This window comes from Notothenia rossii, assembly GCF_949606895.1.
Source record: "Notothenia rossii genome assembly, chromosome: 2".
NCBI classification, from domain to species: domain Eukaryota; kingdom Metazoa; phylum Chordata; class Actinopteri; order Perciformes; family Nototheniidae; genus Notothenia; species Notothenia rossii.
In genome coordinates this window covers 34,708,471-34,731,776 of record NC_136904.1, presented here as the reverse complement: position 1 = coordinate 34,731,776, position 23,306 = coordinate 34,708,471, and the positions used below count along the sequence as shown (strand labels likewise).

Genomic DNA, 23,306 nt, shown 5'->3' with positions numbered 1-23,306 from the left:
GACCAGTCGACCGCAGGGGCAATGTTGGTAGATCGCGAGTCATTCATAAAAACAAAAATCCAGCTCCGTTAAAATAGACAAAACAGGTTTTGATCCCTCCTCCCTTGGCCTCCCTGCCACTTAATTCAGGAGTTTACTTGATTGACAGAAAAAGCGACCTATCACTTTCCAGTCTGTTAACCCAGAATGCAAAGCGATACAAAATCAGTCAAGTGCCGGGAAAACTCAAATTAAGTTAAAGAGATAAACAAGATAAAACCAACAAAATGAGTGCGGGACCGAGGAAAAAGCTAAAAACATACCACTTCCATCCAGAATGGGAGGAAGAATATTTTTTTGTGATGTCACATTCAAAGGTTATTTGCCTTATTTGTAAAGCAAGTGTCGCTCTGCCAAAGAAAGCTAACGTGGAGAGGCATTATCGGAGTGTTCACAAGGCATATGACAGCGACTTCCCTCCGAGTAGCGAGTAAAGAAAGAGAAAGGTGAGGGAACTTAAATCACAATTAGCTGGACAGCAGTCACTTTTCTTAAAGCCGACATCCACCGCAAAGGCAGCCACTGAAGCATCTCTACGAGTGAGTCACGCTATAATCAAACACAAAAAATCCTTTCAAGATGGAGAGATGGTGAAAGAAGCCTTCGTAGAAGCAGCAGACGCCTTGTTTAGGGATTACACAAACAAAACAGAAATAGTAAACGCTATCAAGGCCGTCCAATTATCACGGAGCACAGTCACACGTCGCTGTGAAGTCATGGCTAAGGATTTGACCCAGCGACTCAGGAAGGACATAGAAGACTGCGAGTGTTTCTCACTCCAACTAGACGAGTCCACTGACGTGAGCGATACAGCGCAATTGTGCGTTTTTATCCGGATGGTGTTCACAGACATGACGGTGAAAGAGGAATTGCTGACAATTCTGCCAATGAAGGAACACACTCGGGGCGAGGACATTTTTCGGACATTTAAAAACTTTGTTGACAACACTAAACTCCCCATGTCTAAGTTGAGTTCCATCACAACGGATGGTGCGCCTGCGATGGTGGGCCGTTGTAATGGCTTCATTGCAAAATGCAGAGAGGATGACACATTCCCTGACTTTCTGAATTATCACTGCATCATACACCAGCACGCACTTTGTGCAAAAATTCTGAAAACAGGAAAGAGGTCATGGATGTGTCACTTAAAGTGGCCTGTTCTATTCGGGCAAGACCTCTTCAAAGACGGCTGTTTCGTGCATATCTGGAGGATGCCGACTGTGTTCACACTGACCTCTTACTACACACCGACGTAAGATGGCTGAGCAGGGGCAATTTTCTCCAGAGATTTCGAGTGCTTCTACCGGAGATAAAGGAATTTCTCCATGGCACCAAGCTCGCGGAGTACGCACGTCTAGATGACGAGGAGTGGCTGTTAGATCTGGCGTTTTTAACAGACATTACACCAGTGGCAGGCCGTGCATTGCACACCTAGGCCTTCAGTGATGTCCTACCAGTGGTCCCCAAACTACGGCCCGCGGGCCGGATACGGCCCGCCTCCACATTTGACCCGGCCCCTTGAACAATTTCCAATATCAGAGACGCATTACCTCCCCCCCTCCCCCCCCCCCCCCCGCATTATTATTTTTTCAGTCGGGCCACGCGATCGAGACCAATGCACGCATAGAACTGGGTGAAGTGAGCCTCCCCGACTGAATCCCTGAAATGTTTCCTCATGTCAATAAAGCTCATTTGAATTGAATTATGACGCTAAAAAAATGTTGCTAACGACCTCACTGTCTTTGCCCTAATCATAAAACGTGAACCTACCCCCCCCCCCCCCCCCCAGAACGGAATAATGGCAAAAAGGTTAGGTAAGAGAAAAATTGATTCAGAATGCAGGGTATTTAACCTGCAGTGGACACACGATTATTTTTTTGTTCAATGCAAAGAAAAGTCTGTTTGTCTCATCTGTCAAGAGGCCGTGGCGGTATTCAAAGAATACAATCTGCGCCGACATTATGAATCCCATCACAAAGACAAGTATGATAGCTTGCGAGGCCAAATGCGAGCAGACAAACTAGCAAAGCTAAAAAGTGGACTGTTAGCTCAGCAGACTACATTTGTACGCCAAACTCAGCTGAACCATTCATCTGTTCGTGCCAGCCTCCGTGTTGCTCAACTGATAGCAAGCTGCGGTAAACCTTTCACTGAGGGAGAGTTTGTCAAGAAATGTCTGAATATTGTCGTGGAGGAGGTGTGTCCCGAGAAGAAAGATGTTTTTAATGCCGTGAGTCTGTCTTCGAGTACAATCACCAGACGCGTTGAAGAAATTGGGGGTAATGTATATGCCCAGCTGCAGCAGAAGACAAAAGAATTTGACTTTTTTTCATTAGCACTTGATGAGAGCACGGACGTGCACGACACAGCGCAGCTTCTTATTTTTATTCGTGGAGTTAGCGCACATTTTGACATGTGCGAGGAGCTGGCAGCCCTCCAAAGTCTGAAAGGCACTACGACGGGGGAGGATATTTTCGGCAAAGTATGTCAAACCATCGAAGAGTTGGATCTGGACTGGGCAAAGCTTGCCAGCATCACGACTGACGGGGCTCCGAGTATGGTGGGCGCGACTCGGGGTCTGATAGGACGCATGAACCGGGAGATGGAAGAGCGGGGTCTCACCGCCCCGCTACAAGTGCACTGCCTAATTCACCAGCAAGCACTGTGCTGCAAAGTGTTGAAGTGGGATTCTGTCATGAAGGTGGTGGTATCATGCATAAACTTCATCAGAGCAAATGGACTTAAACACAGGCAGTTCCAACAATTCCTGTCTGACCTGGAGTCTGTGCACGGAGATGTATTATACTACACAGAGATCCGATGGCTGAGCCGCGGCAGAGTTTTGAGGCGTTTTTACGAGCTGCTACCTGAAATTAACGCATTTCTTCATTCAAAAGGCAAAACGGTCCCAGAGCTGATCGACCCAGAATGGAAATGGCACCTCGCATTTTTTACAGACGTGACAGAACTGCTGAACGGCCTTAACTTGCAGCTACAAGGCCAGGGGAAACTCATTTGCGACATGTATTCCCACATAAAAGCATTTGAGGTGAAACAAGCGCTGCTTTTGGAGCAAGTGAAAAAGCACAACTTCACCCATCTCCCTGCTACCCAAAAGCTTTCTGCAGAGAAACCAGCGGTCCCGTTCCCAGCTGAAAAGTGTGTGGAAGCACTAGAAATGCTGAAGGCGGAGTTCGGTGTGCGATTCCGTGAACTACATGTTCATGCAAAAGAAATCCGTCTTTTCCAGAACCCCTTTGTTGCCGACATCGATGAAGCCCAGCCTTCTTATCAGTTTGAGCTGGCCGAGTTACAGAGCTGTGATGTTCTGAAAGACTCATTCAAGCCCACCAGTCTCATTGACTTCTATGCCGCCCTCCCTCAAGACACGTACCCTAACATAAAAAAACACGCAATGAAGATGTCCACAGTTTTTGGCAGCACGTATATCTGCGAGCAAACCTTTTCACGCATGAAACACCTGAAAACTCAGAGGAGATCAAGATTGACAGATGAACATCTGCATCAGTGTTTGAGACTGGCTGTGACTAGAATGGAACCTGACATTGAACTTCTCACCAGCCAGATGCAGGCCCACAGTTCACACTGATGAACATACAGTACATAGGTAAGCTCACTATAAAAAATCCATCTCCACAACCATACTTGTATTGAAATGTATTGTGCTGTGTAGGTGCTGTATCACTTAGTTTGGTTTCTCAGCCTGCTTGCTTTGTGTTTTTCAGGGGGAAGTTGATGAGAGAGAGCAAACACTGGTGTCTACTAGGCTATAATACTGGAACTTACACAACTGGACTATAAGGAAAGAACACAAGAACTTTGAGAGACTGCTCATATGAGTCATTTAAGAGATTTTGCTGTGACAACTGAAGCTGAACTTTTACCAAGATTGTGCACAGCACAATAGAAGCATTGTTTCTGTGAAGAACCCAGAGAGGGTTATTTGGGTATTCATAATACTGTTATTACATATTTCCTGACTTTTTTTCTGTGAAGAACCCAGAGAGGGTTATTTGGGTATTCATAATACTGTTATTACATATTTCCTGACTTTTTTTCTGTGAAGAACCCAGAGAGGGTTATTTGGGTATTCATAATACTGTTATTACATATTTCCTGACTCTTTTTCTGTGAAGAACCCAGAGAGGGTTATTTGGGTATTATTGATTTCATAATACTGTTATTACATATTTCCTGACTTTTTTTCTGTGAAGAACCCAGAGAGGGTTATTTGATTTTTATTGATTTCATAAATAGTGTTATTATATATTTCCTGAGTTAAATTTTTCTGTGAAGAACACAGAGGGGGTTATTTGATCTCAGAAAGGGTTATTCATATTTGCTTATGTGTGGCTTTTTGGAAAACAATAAATTCTTACATTTAGGCACCACTGCGATCGTCACACTTTTTCTGTTACAAACTGACCCGGCCCCCCATCAGAGAAGGGAAAAGTTATGTGGCCCTCACTGGAAAAAGTTTGGGGACCCCTGTCCTACACAGTCCTACCTGAATTATTCCACCTCTTAATACCATCATTATGACGCCATGGCTCTAGAAACTATACATTTAGACAGAAACGCAGTATAACCGGGCGTTGCATCACCTTAACATAGTCAAGTACAACAGAGTTATATTAATATTTCCGAAGCATTTATAATCAATATATCCGCATTTACAATTAAGAGTGTTAAACTACCAGCTTTAAGATCGCTTGGATACGGTCAAAACTTAAAAATAAAAGGGGCTTTTAAGGCATTAGTCTACAAAGTTTTATTAAGTCCACCAAACCAAGTTTGTTCACTAAACAGCGCATTGTCGCACCCAAAGCAGTTTCATTTAAGAAACGTGACGATAAAGACACAAACTATTCACTGAAAATAAAAGAAAACAAACAAATAATTTGCATTTGTTCATGAGGATATATTTGCGACAGTGGTGAAAGTGTATTCCTAGCACTGAATGTCCACTTTGATAAAGGTTAAACCAAAACAATTCAACAAGTCTCCTTGAATACTTTTACTGCACAGCTGAGCCAGTGCGCCAGACACATCTCTATATCTCTTGCAGAAGCATCAAACATTTATTTTTTATATATTTGTCATTTTAATTACATATATATTAATTCGTTAATATTGATTTAATATTAACGACATAAAATGACAAAAATATATTAAAATAAAATAAAAAATAAAATGCTTTGTACTCACCAAAACAACTGATTATTTGAATACAAAATTCATCCTCCTTTCTTTCCTCAAGAAGACTTCAATGACTCTGTTGTACAGTTTATCTGTGCGTTTCAGTTCCACCAATAAGTCATTTTCTATAGACATGAAGGCTAATGATGAAAGCCTAGTCTGTCCAGTAGAATTTCTGGCATAAGTTTTAATTCGCTTTAAGGCCGAGAATGACCGCTCGACAGAAGCAGTGGACACAGGGATAGTCACTGCCACACATGCCAATGTGTAAAGCTGCCCCATGCTCTCACTCAGATTTTTCTGCTTAAGGAAATCAAGGAGATCAATGGGACTTTTCCCTTCAAAATCAGTCATGGCATACATTACAGTCAGTTCTGTTTTTAGCCGGGACAGATCGAACAGTGTTCCGTGACTCTGTGTTAATTTGGCTAAGGCTGTATGCGGGAATTTTTTCCGGTAGGTCTGAAAGTCCTGGGGGTCCAGGAGGGAGAGAAACATTAATTTTTCGTGGTCTTGAAACCTACTCCGTATCTGGCAAAGAATGTTGTCCAGAATATTGCTGTGGAGTTGTTGGTAGTATGCGCGAAGGTCTCCTTGTGCTGTACGTGGGCCTCTGCGTGCGCTCGGACCACTTGAGATGCGCGCTGTGTCCTCGTAGATCTGACGAAACTGGCACCTCTCTCGCTCAATTGTGTCACAAAACTCGTTCACCCTTGTCAGACAGAATTGTACATCCAATGTTTGTTTCTGTAGTATTCCAAAGAGCACATCTGAATGCTTAAAAATCCCATTGAATGTTTCAAGCAAAAAACAAAACTCAAAATCATCCAGACGTGCATTAAATCCATCAGCGCTAAGCATAGTATCCCCATCATACTCCTCATGATGTTCCAGTATGTGGTCAAACACCTCCTTTAGGGAAACTCTCTTCTCAAAGACTGCATTGACCAATCTCGATGTATATTGCCACCGCGTTGGTGCAACATTAGGAAGACGACGCTTGCAAATGTCATCCAGCAGTTGCGTGCGCTTAGGGGATCTGGAGAAAAATGCTGCAAGGCCATTGAGGCTGGCAAAAAAGACCTTGCATTCTTTAAGCTTTGAGGCCCCTTGAGTCAGTACTAAATTTAGTCGATGTGCATAGCAGTGAATGAATAAGGCCATAGGTGCCCTCTCCTTAACTTTAGCCTGCACCCCGTTTAGTCCAGATGCCATGACCGCTGCGCCATCATAACACTGTGCCACAACTTTATCCAGACTACATTCATATTCCTCCATGAAACGGAAAATAAGAGCGGCAATGTCATCAGCTCGCTTGCCGCTTGTAACATCTTCAAATCTGACAAACCGCTCCTTGACACCTGTGTCCGTCACATAACGCAGGACAAGTGCCAGTTGTGCTACATTACCCACGTCTGTCGTTTCGTCCACCATAACAGCGACAAAGGGTGCTTTTTAAATCTCCATTTTGATCTCTTCTCCCATCACTTCAGCAATAGCATAAATCAGGTCGTTTTGTATTTTGCCTGACGTCCCAGTAAACACTTTGTTTGTGGACAGGTGGTAATGCAAGTCTGTGTTGTTCTCAGCAAGCAAAGAAAGAAGCTCCACGTAGTTTCCTCTGTTTCTGGACTCGGCGCTTTCATCGTGTCCCCTAAATGAAAGTTCCTGTTTACCCAAAAACAGGACACAATCAATCAGTCTTTTCAATATTTCCCTATTTTTGTTCACCCTTTCGTTGTGGAGCTCCGTTTCCCGGCGCACTTGTTCGTTGAGCTGTAGATCCACTCGGGTGTCCCCAAAGGTTTTCAAAAGCACCATTGCTTGTAAGTGCCCAGCCGTGCTTTGGTGTCTCGTTGCTGCCTTGGTTAGACAACTCAAGTTTGCAAATCCAGTGTGGCTCCAAACACCAAATCGATCAGTTGCAAATAGCAGGCATTCCCAGCAGTACAATTTGCAGTGCCTCTCGGAGGCTGTGAGCCAGGGGTACCGCTCGTAGTTAGTGATTTGAAAGTGGCGGACAAACCCTTTCCCCCGCTGTGATAGGCTCGCTAGCGTCGGGGTTGGCCGTTCTCTTCTCACGATGTCTAGCTTTTCTTGAAAAGTTCGTCTTGAAAATGGCGTTGTAATTATATCTGCGACCAAATCGATCTCTTCTCCTCCTTCAGCCATTGTGGGTTGAAAAAAAACAGCTTGTAGAAATCTACACAAATTAGCTCGTTCAAATTCAAGTTCAGTTTGCTAGCTATAGCTCTGCCTCTCAATAGTGCGTATCCAATCAAAAGACGTGCACGTGCTAACGTCATCGTACGCCTGCTAGCTGGCCCGTTGTCGCCAACTCAAAATCTGATTGGTTAACGCCACAGTTTTGTTTCCGTTCACTTTAATCTACAGGCGCCCGCACTGTTGATTCTGAAGGCCTAAGGGCAGATTTCTTGGACCCTGGCAACACATTATGGCTGAAATATGATTGGATAAAAGCTCTAACATAAAGGCCAACCCTCCAAATCTCGTTCTGAGGCTGGAAGCAGCGCAACCAAGAGGAAAGCTATGAAATGAAGAGAATAGACTACAGGGAATAATTTAATACATCTTTGTGGAAAAAATATATCAAAATTTAATTTATATTCTGATGATGTTTAGGCCAACAGAGAAGGCCTTGCTGGCCCTGACGGCCCACCACTGCATTACACACATGTTAAATGAGCTTGGAGCTACAAGGGAAAGACAGAACTGTGGTTGACATGATCAGCTCAGTTAATGCCTTCAAACGAAGACTGCATCTGCTGTGTTCAAAGCTGCAGCGCAAAGATTTGTCCAACTTCAAAAACATCGCCTCTGAGCTGGAGAAGCAAGGGAAGGACAGCGCGCTCCTTGACAGTGTGCGCTACACAGAGCAAGTCAATAACATTACATCTGACTTCGAGAAACGCTTCCGAGACTTCGCTTTGCTCGAGCCAATTGCCACATTCATGTGCTATCCGTTTAGTGAAGACCATGATATTGATTCGCTGGCCCAAAACATCGGAGCAGTGTTTCATCTGAACCCGTCTGCGCTGGAGGATGAGATGTTGTCGCTGCAGGCCGACATTCAGTTAAAGGCGCTTGCCCATGCCGGACAGTTTTGGAACTTATTCAGGGTTGAAAAGTATCCAAACGTCAGAAAATGTGCCACCTCACTGACCTCACTCTTCGGCTCAACTTATTTATGCGAGTCAGCCTTCTCCCAAATGAAGATAGTGAAGTCGAAATACCGTTCCCAATTAACTGATAAACATTTGGAGGCCTGTCTGAGACTAGCCATCAGCAGTTACTGTCCTGATTATGCAACATTGACGGACTCCATTCAGTGCAAGTCATCCGAATATGGTAGGGACCCACCTAAATATATTGAATTGTGTTTTGCAGCATTATATCAGGACCATGGAGAGAGGTTTCTTACCCTGCTTGTTTTTATGTGTTTCTTAACAGGGTAATGAAGGGACAGTCAGCAAGAGAAGGAGAGAGAGAGAGAGAAATAGAGAGAGAGAGATAGAGAAATAGAGAGAGGAGAGAGAGAAATAGAGAGAGAGATAGAGAAATAGAGAGAGAGAGATAGAGAAATAGAGAGAGAGAGAGACAAATAGAGAGATAGAGAAATAGAGAGAGAGATAGAGAAATAGAGAAAGAGAGAGAGAGGTTAACATGCCTTTTTGTTTTATGTATTCATGTATTTGTTTCTGTTCAAGAACCCAAATAGAGTTGTTGTAGTTATCCCAAGTATAAATAAAACGTGTTATTCAGCCCCTTGCAATTTGGGATTTTATTTTTGGTTGGTAGACCTCCGTGAGCTGGTCATTTCAAAAGTAGGTCACCGGCCAAAAAAGTGTGGGCACCCCTGCCCTACAGTATACAAAGTCATTAAAACTAGCTGCACCTTTACCAGCTTTGAGAACACTTTCATGATCAATCATTATAATGAAAACATGTAATATGCACTTTAAGTATATTGTTATGCTAATCATTTTGCGCTTTTACTTGAGTAACATTTTAATGCATGACTTTTACTTGTAACAGAGTATTCCAACATTTAGGTTGGCTACTTCTACTTTTACTTCACACTAGAACCGCCAGGGGTCGCTGTATAGCCTACCTAAAACCACCAACGTATCAAATGAACGAATGCATTGATTTTCAAGGTACAATGTTATTTTATTGATCATACTAGAACACAATGAGTGTTGCCACTACTCGCCGTGGCATGTGCCTTGGCATTTGTGGCATCTCCCACAGAGGCCACTACTCTATGGCATCTGTGGCAAGTATATGCCACAGATGCCACAACTTGCCGTGGCAAGTATATGCCACAACTTGCCGTGGCAAGTAAATGCCACAGATGCCACAACTTGCCGTGGCAAGTATACCACAACTTGCCTTGGCAAGTATATGCCACAACTTGCCGTGGCATTTGCGCATGCTGAACGGGAGTTGCCACAAGATGCCAGAGTTAAGAGAAGTTTTACGGTAGCTGCCACTCGCCTTCCGTGGCAAATGCTGATATTTAAACTCGTATTTATCGTGTAAAATGTCGCTGGACTATCACAGGACTGATGTGCGATCTCTATTTTTCAAAAAGATAATAAATTATCATTTATATTCAATTTTACTTGGAATAGCCTACTTGGTTTGCTAAAATAAACAAACGTGCGATAGTAGGCTAAACATAGGCCTATATTGTAATAAAAAAAGAAATATTGGCAAGTGAGCGTTGCAACGCAAGCCCTTGGCAATTGTCGCTTCTTGAGGGGAGTTTCCACTGCTTGCTACGATAACCAGGTGTATTGTTACTAGTAAAGACAAATATTAAAAAAATAAATATCTGTATTGACACAGCAACGTGTACAATGGTGTTATTAGACTTGGCTACAGATTTAGGACAGCTGTAACTGATTGCAGTTGCCACTGCTAGTGAGATGCTAAGATTTATATTTTATAAATGAGGCAAAGGACAGTTATATTTACGGAGCCCCCAAGGGGACATGGAGAAGAAAAAATAAAAAAATGTTTTGCGAGATATCGCAAAACCTTTGCGAGATCTCGCAAAACATTATTTTTTTTTTCTTCTCCATGTCCCCTTGGGGGCTCCGTATATATTTGATTGTACACATGTATAAATGTGTTATTTTAAATCCAGGCATATGTACTTAATTTGTATTATTTTCGTTGTTAATAAACAGATTAATGTCATTGTATCTGTTTTGTTGTTTAATATTTTAATTCTGGTTGAACATTTTTATTTAAATGCTTCAGATTATTCTTATTAGATATTGATATCAGTGAAATCTAAACAAACCATGTTATTCCGTTAAGACAATCATGACAGTATATTAAAAATCGAGACACAATGCATGCTTTTTTATCCACCCTTTTATTGCGCTTTGAAACTGGCGAACAATTTATATTGTTCGAGTTCTTGACAGAACGCTGAGTCAGGCTCATCCGTCTCCCCTTGCCAGCTTTTCAGTGCTTGTAGGCTTTGCGCTTGGTTGTCCTTATCCTTATAGCACAAGTAGGCTATTTCTAAATCACAAGTACAGTACTTGAGTATACAAGTTAGCCTATTTCCCACCTCTGGTCAACAATATTAGATCTTTATGTCAACTTACTAATAATATATCTTGAGTATTATCATAAAAATAGCACGTTTATTTATTTTAACAAACCACGTTCTCCAAGTAAAATCTATAGAACATATCATGTTTTATCTTTTTGAAAAATAGAGATCGGACCATCAGTAACAGATCATCAGTCTTGTGTACAGATCAGTCCGATAAAGTCATGCCAAAACAGCGACATTTTACGCGATAAATACGGGTTTAAATATCAGCATTTGCCACGGAAGGCGAGTGGCAGCTACCATAAACCTTCTCTTAACTTGTGGCATTTACTTGCCACGGCGAGTTGTGGCATATACTTGCCACGGCAAGTTGTGGCATGGTTGTGGCATATACTTGCCACGGCAAGTTGTGGCATCTGTGGCATATACTTGCCACAGATACCACGGAGTAGCGGCCTCTGTGGCAGATGCCGGAAGTACTTGCCACTGCCTGCAGATGCCACAAAATGAGCCAGGCCCTACTGCGCCCCCTCCATTAACATTTTTCATCATTGTTCCACAATGTTTATCATCATGAAATTATATACTATACTTGCACTGCTTACCATTTTCATACTTTATATATCTTAGCATATTCATACACACTGTTCATACTGCTCACAGGCTGCTGTGTATATTCATACCCCTCACTGTTTATTCATCATTCAATTCATTCTATATTTTATTCTGTAGATTGTGTACATTACTTTTCACTTTACTGCTTGTTGCACTCCTGGTTAGAAGCTAAACTGCATTTCGTTGTCTCAGTACCTGTAATCTGTACAATAACAATAAAGTTTAATCTAATCTTGAGCAGGAACAAATGTATTTACTTAGTACATATCTGACATTAACGATTAAACACACGTGTGCATTCTCTATAAATGCAAACCGAGTCAAGCCGACTCCGGAGGTGGCGGTATGCACCTTAAAGTTGTTTGCAATCCGCCAAAAAACCGAGAGAAGAAGAAGGCGAAGAAGAAGCAGACTCGGAGCTGTCCAACTTCAGGCGAGCTTTTTGAGACCTCCCCCGGCTGCGATCGGCTATTCTCGTCTACTTTCGAGGCGAGCCGCAACGCGTCTCAAACAAGCCTACTAGCTGAACCGACGCATCACAGCACACATTTAAATGTAAGTATGTAGTGGCGTAGAACATGTGTTGGTAAATATGTTACTTTGTTGCATTTGTTATCACCAAAAATGTGTTCCGTGAAAGTAAAGCAAGTTCATAATTAGATAGACATCGTGAGGTATTTATTTTCGGTACAATTTATGTTGAAACCGTTAGAGAGAGTGGCACACTTGTTAGCCTGTTCCATTCTTCTTTGTTTTCCGAAGCCGTGGCTTGGAAGTATAGTTGCTTCGTTTCTGAAGGAAGTGACTTGGAAGTATGCGACTACCAAGCCAGTATGCTCGCGATTGAGAAACGGCCAAGGAATCAATTTAACCGAAGTGAAAAGGACCCAAAGATTTTGGAAATTGGTCCGTGCGCAAAGCATTGTGGAGATTTTAAGACCGCCGAGGATACATTGGTGCATAGTCGAAATTTCCCGCAACGAAGGATTCAGTCCTCGGTAGAATTCCAAGGATCCTGGACATTGGAACAGTACTTCGTCGGGATTCAATGACGTAGCATCCTTGAAATATAGAGTGGCGAAATCCCTCCCCTTCCGGTGGACCTCCATGGGACCTTATTTCGGAAAAATAATGTATTGAAGTCAATGGGGAGAGAAAGATTATCTTTCGATCCCGTTTGAATTGTGCCACGAATTACACATATGATGTTTGTGAATTTAAAAGATAATTTTGCAAGTCAAAAAAATTCAAATGTGTCGTAAAACTGTGAAGTTACGCATTGCTTTGTGTGAAGCACTCAATGAACTACAACTCTGGTCTTGCACACGTCACCAACACCAAGATGGCCGTCACATTGGTACATTTCACCTCTTTCTTTCAGAATGAGGCGAAAAGTATTAAAAGAGGTGAAAATCACTACAAGTCTGGGCATGTTGAGAGCTGTACATACGAAAAAGGGGAGTTAGTCGGTTCCGTAAGAGCCAGCATGCGGAACCGGCTTTACAAGGTTTCGGTGAGTAACACGAGTGTAATGTGTAACGTTAATGTCAGCTAGCTAACATTAGCTAACAAGGTACACTCTCGTGTTTTGTTTTAGTTGCTCTTCGAGAACGAGCAAGAGGTACTATTACTGGTATGATAACAACCTGGTACAAAGCACACAGGCATTTTGTTTGCACTGTAAGTAAATTTATTTTTAGCTATCTGGAGGGAATACATCAGTTATGACAGCACTTACGCGACTCTGGGATTTGTAGTCTTTCTAGTTGCGTATTTTTCATAGTCTTATATTTCAACAGTTTTAAGACAAACTTTGAATTTTTTGACATGGAAATGTTTTTTTAAGATTGACAAACAACATATGTGTAATTCATGGCACAATTCAAACGGGATCAAAAGATAAGTTTTCTCTCTCCATTGACTTCAATGTATTATTTTTTCGTAATAAGGTCCATTGATGCGGAAGTAAATGGGCGTGACTTCGCCACTCTATAGGCTTGGAAGCCAGTATCCTCGAGATTGAGAAACGGCCTGAGAAACACCCACATGCTTACTTACTTGAACGCAGCTGTTTGGGAGGGGCCAACTTTGATTGTGTGTATACAAAAAGCAGCAGACAATGCTACCTACTTTATCTTTAACACACAGGCTGCTCTATATTTATTTGAGTCTAAGAAACTCTCTTTGGGGAACATGGTCAGTCAACATGATGTAAAAACATTGCTGATATGCAGAAGACACACATTTGTTTATCCCCATTTCTTGATGATCACAACTGTTTAAATGCTGTACCAGAAGCAAGTTCTCTGCTGCGTAACAAGACACGACACCACTCCTCTGAGCTATGACAACTTTATTAAGTTAAGGGCTTGAAACAAAATGACCACCGAGCACTCTATACATCTATTGTAGTTTAAACTATTCAATATTATGAACAAAGCTTAAGGAAAGACGTAACTAGAAAGATAGAGTTAGAGCAAATGGGATTCCAAATACATGGGTAGGAAACCAAATACATGGGAAAACAAAGCGGTTCACATCTGATTGTCAACATGTCCTGTAATTGCTATTTGCTTGTTTACAATCATGAGCATTTTTACCAAAAGTGATCTGCATGTCATCGAAAAATCAAGCAGGATTTCACACATTACAGAAGTGTTTCTTATTTAATATGAAAATCGTTGAAATCATTTATTGGCCTGTTTAGTAGCTTTTACTTTTGACCTTGCTGCAAAAAACCATAGTGCATTAATGCTTTAATAATAAGTACATTTTTTCAACTATTTTGTTGATTGATTGATTGTTTTCAAGCCAAAAAAAGTGATAACATTCTGCTTTATCTTTCCATTATGTGATATAAACTGAATATATTTTGCTTAAGGACATTTGAAGCTATCATCATGGACAATTTCCACTTTTTCATTGGTCAAATGATTTATCGATTCATTGAAAAACAAACATGACAATCTGTTCGCAAAAAGCATATTGAATCCGTTCACATGTTGGACAGTCAGAGGAGAGTATTCAGTTTGCACCAAAGGACGTATTAAGGGAATTCTGGCTAAATATTATCTTTTGAATACTCTTTGGCATGCATGTGCATTAAACTTGACACAAAAGGAAATCATATTAATAATCACTAGTGTACAGTAAGTGTACATCCAATACACCACTCTGTCTACAGTAATTACAAAAAGATAACTTTTCAGAGAGAAAATATAGATCCCTGTCAGGACCTTTAAATATGTAAACAGGAAATAAGAAAAACATATGTAAAAATCCCAGAATTATACAGGTAGTGTGGAACTGACCAGACAGAGGTTTGTGCGTATTTCACATATTCACTATCTCCTTTTTCCGGGAGAATACGGGGGTAAAGAGCACCTTTCCTCCATTTTTCCATAAATTACAAGTCTGTTTGCACTAGAGAAATAATGCCCGTGTGACGCTTCTTCCTTGCTTGGTAGATCCACTTAGTCCAGGTGTAAATAGGGCCTCAGTCTTATATTTGGCTCTCACATTTACTTTGCAATATAGATTCATTTACACGCAGTCTGTCTCTGTGACTCTTTTCCGGTCGTCCTTGACCTTCCATCTTCTGATGTATCAGCATACCAGAAAAAAGGTATACTTTGTGCATACTACAACGTTTATTCCCTTTTTTGACATGTCGTTGATGAAAGGGAATTTACAATACAACACACATGTAGTATTGATTGGCACAAAAACTGTTTGGATATAATACAGTGATAAACAGCAGTTAGAGCACTGCCAAAATAATCTTTCCCCGTTTTATCCCAGTTCACAGTTTGCTGCTTCTGTGAGTCCAGTCTGGTCCCAGGTTTGGAGGGGGTCTAGAGCAGCGAGCTGGAGGGGCTGCCAGGCAGCGGGGGGCTGTGGCTGTGCAGGGTGAGGCTGTGGCTGTGGGAGGGGCTGGGGCGCACAGGCAGCAGGTCGTAGTGGCTCGGGATGTGGCTGTTCCTGGGCAGGTCGTACGGGTTCTGGGGGTAACTGGGGACCACCATGCCGTTGGCCCCCTGGATGATACTGATGGAAGGTTCTGGGAAATGAAACATAGGAATTCAAGTACAAATTATTTGGTTGATTAATCAGTTAGAGAAACAATCATTTTTGCTTCATGATTTAAGTAACTTATCTTTTTTTTTACGTGAGGATTCACTGCTTTTTTCTAAATTTTAAGAGACTGTTAACTGAATGCATTTGGGTTCTTTGGCTGTTAATTAAACATACACATATATCATTAGTTGCAGCTTTAAAGCCTTTCTGTGTTTTATTTTATTTGTAGATTTTGTGATTTATTAGTCATTTTATTTACCCTACAGTCATAGCTGTCTAAAATATTTATTAAATGTTCACTTGTGTAGCATTATGTGGTTGGGTAAACCCTCTTATAATATAAATATTACATATTGTCCCAGCAAATATGGGAGATTAAAAAAGATTTAAAGAGATTTTGTCCCGCCTCTAGCCGTAAACCTACCCATGTCGTAGATGTTCTTGCTGGGTAAGGTGGTGGAGGTTGCTGTGGTGATGATGGCGGCGGGGCAGCAGTGTGTCATGTGTTCATGGTGAACCGGCGACTTCATCTCCACGTAGCTGCTCTCTGAGTGTTTGCACGCACCCGGAGCGTCGTTGATGGTGGCGTACGGGTTCTCACTGTTGAGGGAGCAGGTGCTGGACAAGGAGCCCTTCATGTAGTCTAAAAGATAAAACAATATATATCAATCATTTGAACTTTAAAATAATGCTCTGTGACTCACACTCCTTATATAAAGTGACTGCATTCATCAGAAATCAGTAGCTAAAAATACAAAAAATAAACATTTGTCTGGGACTATTTTCAGCAGCGGATTAATCCATGTTTGGTACTCTTTTGATTATTTGAGGCAGCAGGACGGTGTGTTAGATTGAGTCAAAAATAAATGATAGTGTGTGTGTTCAGGATGTAAAGGGACATGTCACACATTTCAACAAAGTCTTTGGACAAAAATTGAGCTGTATGGTCAATCAACATGGCTACTGAAGTCATGGTTGGTTTTGGTGTTTTCACTGGTGTTGCAGTAAAAACACCTAGAAAACAACCATTCTTAGCCTTTAGGAAACAATACATGTTAGAGTCATTACATAGCTGGACAACAAAGGTTACATTGCAAGGCTAACATCAACATTCAAAAGCAGTTCAGGTTAAAACAGCAGCTTCAGGAAGAGAAAAGAAAACACACAGCATTCAGTTATTGTGAAGGAGAGATTCCCCAGGTGAGTTTTGGGAGTGATGGGGGTCAAAGCAGGAGGAAGACCACAGCAGAGACGGGAAACACACAGAGGGGAAGAGGTCGTCCTGCAGAGACACAAACACACAGGTGAGCTCTTGTTGGTACATATCAACAATATCAAGTCAGTAACAATCATTACATTCCAGGACACTGAGTCAGGTACAGGGTCTGAGAGGGGCTTCATGCTGCACCTTCTCTCAACAGCAGGACTCTGTTGTAAGATGCACGGGTTGTAATTACAACTTCAGCCTACTTTCAGCTACAGAAACCAATCAAATATCAAAAATATTCAGCCTTTTCAGCACATGATGGGAAACGTTCAACTTTTTCAAAATATTTTATATTTTTCAAAATATTCAGCTTTTTAAACTCTTTTTTTAACATGTAACTCAATGGGAGGAACCTTCAAATCGTCTTTTTCCTACACCTTGCGCCAAATGCTACTCCTTCCACATACTTTCAGCTAGACACTTCATTCCAACTTTTAATTGATCAAAAGACCTTCAGCTATAAAATCCTATTTTACACTTTTTGGGATATTTAACTTAGTTTGGAGCTTGGTAGAGAGGCCTTTTTCAGATTTTAACATTAGTGTGTATTGCGCAGCTAGTTAAGTCTAGAGTGCTTTGATCTCAAAACAGTGCAGGAGAGCTTGAAATTCGCCCAAAAAAATGTTTTAAACCTGCCATAACTCCAAAACCCTACACTCCTTGGACATTATTTTATGCTTGAATTGTAGGAAAACCTCTCCTACGTTGAAAAATAAAAAAAATGTAAGCAAACAAATTACAGAAAATGCCTCTTGAGGGCATGAAGTGACACAAACTTTCAACAAGTCTCCATTAAGGCCCATTGTAAATTCAGCCTGATCTTTCCTCAGAGCAGCAGCTGCACACCTTTAGTAAATCTGCCAAAAAGGCCACATTATTGACCCGAAAATGTACAAAAAGCAGACTCCGACGCTCCTTAGGGTCCTTTGATCTCAAAACAGAGTGGAGGAGAGCTTGAAAGTTGCCCAAAAAAGAGAGGATGATGTCCTCTCTTAAACCTTTGATAATAGGGACTGTGGAGGGCTCAGACTCTGATTATTTTCTGTTTCTAAATTGTATTTTCTCCTATAAATTATCCTATGTGTACATTTAAATCAAATTCAATTTTGCATTTAGTAAAAAATAATTATTTTTATGCCATCTGTTAATATTATTTTTCAGATTTAGATACTAAGCCCTTTATTCATCCGTTTATTCAAGGCAAAAATATTGAAGCAATCAGGCTTTTCTTCTCTGGTCTAAAACATGTGGCTCACTATTGGACAGGTACAATGTTGTAGAAAATCTGAATAATGAGGGCAAAGAGGACGAAGAAAATCTGACATGATCATCACATGTCTCGTGCACCGGAGTTTATTCTCCCGTTAACTCGCGGCAGCGGCCGCTGTAAAGTTTTCATTGTCTGACTGTCACACACAAGCAGCTGATAAATATCCCCCATCCCCATCAGTGAATGTGTTTTAGTCTGAAAGCTGTTTGGCATCACAACGTTGTTATGAATGTGGGAATTCTACAGGTGATGTTAGCATAGCAAGCTCATCAAACTATCTTGACTACTTGTTGCTATCATATTGTGGAATAAGCCGTTTTCACACATATTTTACCGGAGTAGTTTTCGTTATGATTTTACTTGTGATGGCCACATGTAGCCCATGGCCCTTTCTCATTTCTCTAACTCCCCTCCTCGACTCCTATCCTCGAAACTTAGTCCCGCCCACAGGAGATGCGAGCGGAGGAGCCGAGGAGGGGAACCGAGTAGAGAAGAGGGGAAGCAGCAGGCGGTTAGAGAAATGAGAACTCCTCTCCTCTGAGCGGTCATTTTAAAGAGACGTCCATTAATGGTGACAGGAGGCACAGCAGCCCTCTGTCTGATGGACAGATGTGTTCATGACGACTTATATATTTACTTTTAATTCATTCACAGTGCGGTATAATGAGACAATAACAGGCTACAGATTCGGACACACACACACACACACACACACACACACACACACACACACACACACACACACACACACACACACACACACACACACACACACACACACACACACACACACACACACACACACACACACACACACACACACACACACACACACACACACACACACACACACACACACACACACACGTATATATTTTTTAATATATACAATTTCAGAATCAAACAGAGTAGGCCTACTCTCATAATAACGTAACACAATCAGAGAGTGGATATATCCCCCCCTCTCTCTGGTCGCTACAATGAGGAAAATAAATTACGGGCCAAAAGTTTTTATTTACAAGTATTAAAAGTAAGCAGAGGACACCAAACCAACTGCAACTGAGACCTGTCTGTCCGCCGCATCTACGCACACACTGTACCACACACACACCTACACACTGTACCACACACACGCACCTACAGCTGACAGCCTAACAGCCGTTGTGTATTTTATTATTTGAAGCACTATATGGTCTTAGAAAAATATCGACTCTTTGTTTGTAGATATCTACTAAACTAAAGCAAATAAAGAGAGTAGTTCCCACTGTAAACATCGCGTCGCGATGAAAGCAGTTAATAAAATAATATCCAGGGGATGATGCATGCAGAGCTGTCATTGGCTGAGATAAATCCGGCCGTGCGTCACGACTCTTTGAAACATCTCTGTTCCCGGAAATGCATCTACGAAGGAGCCGTGGAGGACCCATCAGTGTATCCTCAGTTATAGCTCCTCCAGAGAGCCTGCTCGATCCTCGGTCCTCGAAGTGCATTTAGAGAAATGAGATGTCCTTCAACTTCAACTTCGCTGAAATTCATTTCCGGGTCACTACCGGAGGACCGAGGAGTCGAAGAGTCGAGGAGTCGAGGAGGGGGATTTGATGAAATGAGAAAGGGCCCATGTATTGATTCCATCCGATAGTTGCAATAACACAAAACAAAAGGAAAACATCTGCCTCTTCACAATAGTTAATAACGGTGAACGGATGGTTATTAAAGTAAGGTAAAATAAACAGAATCACACTAAGCCTGGTTAGTGTTGCCTGACTTTTATAAGTGTTTTTTATAAGTGTGTGGTCGCGTTCTAGTCACTTTGCTCAGCGCTACTGCTTGTTACTTGTATTTGCCGACCTTGCCGGGTTGCCGAGTGGGGCCAGCTGAGAGAATAGACCAGACTCCAGCAAAGGTAAATTATGTCTAGTGCGCCATCTAGTGGGATCAACTGAAATGCCGGGTATTGCAGGAAAAAGGCAAAATGAATGCGGTCTTTACTATAATTTGGACAATTTTGTACCAATATTCGGCGGGCCGGATTCAAAAGCCCAACGGGCCGTATATGGCCCGCGGGCCTTAGTTTGCCCATGCCTGCTGTAGACTGTTTCATCTCCCGTCACACAACACATGCAGCGATCCACAGCCAACACAGGGAACTAAGACGTGAGGCTGAGGTACAAAATGCAACACAGGCCATGATTGGCCAAGGGAACTGTTCGAGCAAGAGGATTGGCTGAGGAGTCAGGAGGTCACACAGGCTCAGTCCACCTGACACTGTACCTCTGTAGCGCGGCTCCACATGGTAGCTGAAGCGCCGGTCGATGCGGTAAACACCTGCACAGAAATCACAGAGAAGGTGCGCAAAAAGGTGAAAAAAACTAAAGAACGAAAAGACCACAACAGTTCTTGAAAAACACATTTTACGAAGTATTAGATCTATTCTGAAGTGAAAGAATAATACCTTCGAAATGTAAGTTGGACATTTATGGCAAAAACTTGAATACTCTCTTGGATTATTTAGTCAACATTTGTATGGTTATACAATGGTTCCATGGTGGTATGGAAACATTTCGCCAACAGAGGGATTAAGGCAGATTTTGTGTCTTCATTTGCATACTATCCTTAGTATAATGCTATGTTGTGCACTGTGAACCCTTGCACAGTGTTCCCAAATCCCACACTGCGGTTGTGCCCTTATCAGAAGAGACGACCACCGCTGTTACCTAGCTAGAAACACTATTGTTCTCTGTACCAAATCATAACAGACTGAGCTATTAACCTGATAAAATGAATAGTGGCTTCTTTTTCAAAACCAGTGTAGATTAATGTTTATTTAATATAGAAACATTTATAACATGGATAACCTTTATTTGTATAGTGCTTTGTTGACGGAACAAGCCACTGCTAGGTGCGCAACTAAGCTACATAGCCAAGATGGCTGCCATTGAGTGGGAGATCTGCTAGTGAAACTGGCTAAAACAGAGTCAGACTGACCCAGGTCGTTGAGGTTACAGTAGGCCCCACACTCTGGAGCACTGTTCCTGTGCCGCTTCTTTGACTTCATCTGGGAAATGTACAAAGAGAGAGCACACACTGAAACATTGTTAAAGAAATAACAAAACACATTGTGCTCCAAAGAAATGGTACTCGAATTATTTGTAAACGAAACAGGATGTAGTGACAGGAAATAGATGTATACAGTAGATACAATTCTTAGGGAGGAACTTATTTATTTTAAAATGTACATTTGGTTAGTTTCGCCCCTCTTGGTTACTGTTGCCATGTAGTTTAAGCTTACTGGTGAAAAAATAAGGTTTACAACCATCGATATCCTCTAAATTTATAGTAGTTTTAAAGACGATGCATCCCTGATTTCAGCCGGACAAAAGCTGTTTCTCATTTCTGCCGGATTTTGATGTCACTTGCAGATGTTTTACTAACCATAGCTAGCAAGCTATAACTTAGAATGGATCCTGTACACTGTATGTGTCTCTAGATAAACCAAGCTGCAAATGAGGTCACAGGAAAAAAGTCTATTCAGATCAGACTAAGAAAATAAAACACCAGAATGTATTTCTAATTTACCTCTGCAATCACACATATACATGGGGGTCTAATAAGGTGACTATGACCACAAAATCGTGCATAAAGCAAAATGCAAATGAGTTCACGTCTAAAATATACAGCAATTAAATTGCTTTATGAATACTTGTCAGCATCCTCCAGCCCAAACTAACAACATTTATTTTCTCTGAGGACATACTGTGGGAGTCCTGAGACCCACCTTGGCGGCGCACCTCTTGTCGGGCTTGGCGTAGTGCGCGGCATAGGTGCAGGGCTCCAGGGTGCGGGGCCCCAGGGTGCGGTAGCTGGAGTTGGAGAAGCAGCGACCTGCAGAGCTGTTACTGGGAGAGGAGTCTGGAGAGGAGAGCAGGCCTGTGCACTGCAGCCCTGCTGCAGTGCACAGCATCAGCACATGTTCTCATCCTCCCCTCTACACAACAACATCATATATACATGCACACAGTGGTCCTGAAAAAAACTGCAAGTTGAAATGAAAGGACGTCCAACTGGAATAAAAAGGGGGAACTTAGGGGTTAGTGCGGTTTGTTTTTCCTGCTTATTCCTGTTTATGGTCAGAGAAGGTTAAGGGTTACACAAATTTCACTCACATTCATGATCTTATACATTGTAGATCTGAAATATTGACTTGATTCGTGTTCAATAATTTGATTATCAAGCAAAAATGCTTAACACATGCTGATTTTTTTCCTATCATTTTGATTTTTTTCCTTTTAAAGCTTTTTTCCTCTTTAAATGTAGATAATGTATTTTATGTTAGCCTCTTAAAAGATAAAAGAAACATTTTAAAGCACTTGCACCTTAGCAATTTGTATCGACTTTTTGACATTTTATATACTAAAAGATTGGTTGAAAAATAATCAGTTCCAGTCGATGTTCAGGTTTTCCAATCTGCGAGAAAAGCACCTGAAAGTAGATAAACACCCAGAGCTGCGGCTGTCTTACCTGAGAGGGAGTAGTCGGTGGAGTTGATGTGCAGGGCGGGGGTGTAGGTGACGTTGGGCACGTGGTGGCCCTTCTCTCTCTGCCGATAGCGGAACCACACCACCAGGCCCAGCATGGCCATGATGAGCAGCAGCAGGAAGATGATGCCCAGCACGGCCCCGGCTGACTGGCGCTCTGACGCCAGGGCCGGGCTGATCTTGGTGTAGGGGTTCAGCTCCTCCATCATCAGAGCCGCTGAGCAGACAGGAACAGGGGTTTCACATTGGTGTTTTACACATTTGTAACAACTAAACTCATAAAACTAACACATAACACAGTTATAGCTTATATCAATCCTACAAAGCCCTAGGAGGTTATTGAGAAGAAAAAACGGTGAGCCTTTTTTAAAGTCTGTTTAAATAGTTTTCTCCTCTGTTTATGACTTGTGAAAATGGGTTTTGTAAGGATAATATTTCAAAAGAAATGTTGCATTTGTTGAAACAGGCTTTTTTGTGTGTTAGTTTCTTTTCCATACTTATTTGGGCCACAAAAGGTTAAAGTGCAACACTACTTGGTGTTCATAATATAACTAATTATATTCACATCCAGGTGAGCTTTCATTTCTAATAATAAACACCATATACATATATATTTGTTAGCAATTTTTGGAACATTCCTTTCATGTATTAAAGAAAAAATGAATGTTTTAAGGAATATTTAGAACC

General features: G+C 41.7%; 2 protein-coding genes across 8 annotated transcripts in view; one reads left to right on the top strand and one right to left on the bottom strand.

The window, feature by feature from the left end:
* The first annotated feature begins 1,943 nt into the window (after positions 1-1,943).
* LOC307028855 (general transcription factor II-I repeat domain-containing protein 2-like) lies at positions 1,944-4,520 on the top strand. Its single transcript, XM_079664209.1, has 2 exons — positions 1,944-3,667; positions 3,786-4,520. The coding sequence occupies exon 1, from the start codon at positions 2,045-2,047 to the stop codon at positions 3,647-3,649; it is 1,605 nt and encodes a 534-aa protein (XP_079520335.1). The 5' UTR covers positions 1,944-2,044; the 3' UTR covers positions 3,650-3,667; positions 3,786-4,520.
* Positions 4,521-13,808: 9,288 nt separating this feature from the next.
* Positions 13,809-23,306, bottom strand: part of LOC307030159 (multiple epidermal growth factor-like domains protein 11) — a 148,254-nt gene continuing 138,756 nt past the window's right edge. For 3 of the 7 annotated variants that reach the window (XM_079666424.1, XM_079666423.1, XM_079666425.1), the window contains 6 exons: positions 22,603-22,836; positions 21,860-22,029; positions 21,070-21,139; positions 20,356-20,409; positions 15,972-16,190; positions 13,809-15,530 (listed from right to left, as the gene is read on the bottom strand). In XM_079666424.1, the coding sequence (XP_079522550.1) occupies positions 15,325-15,530; positions 15,972-16,190; positions 20,356-20,409; positions 21,070-21,139; positions 21,860-22,029; positions 22,603-22,836 (953 nt within the window). In that variant the 3' untranslated portion in view covers positions 13,809-15,324. The other 4 variants (XR_013805562.1, XM_079666427.1, XM_079666426.1 and 1 more) reach the window with 4 other exon arrangements.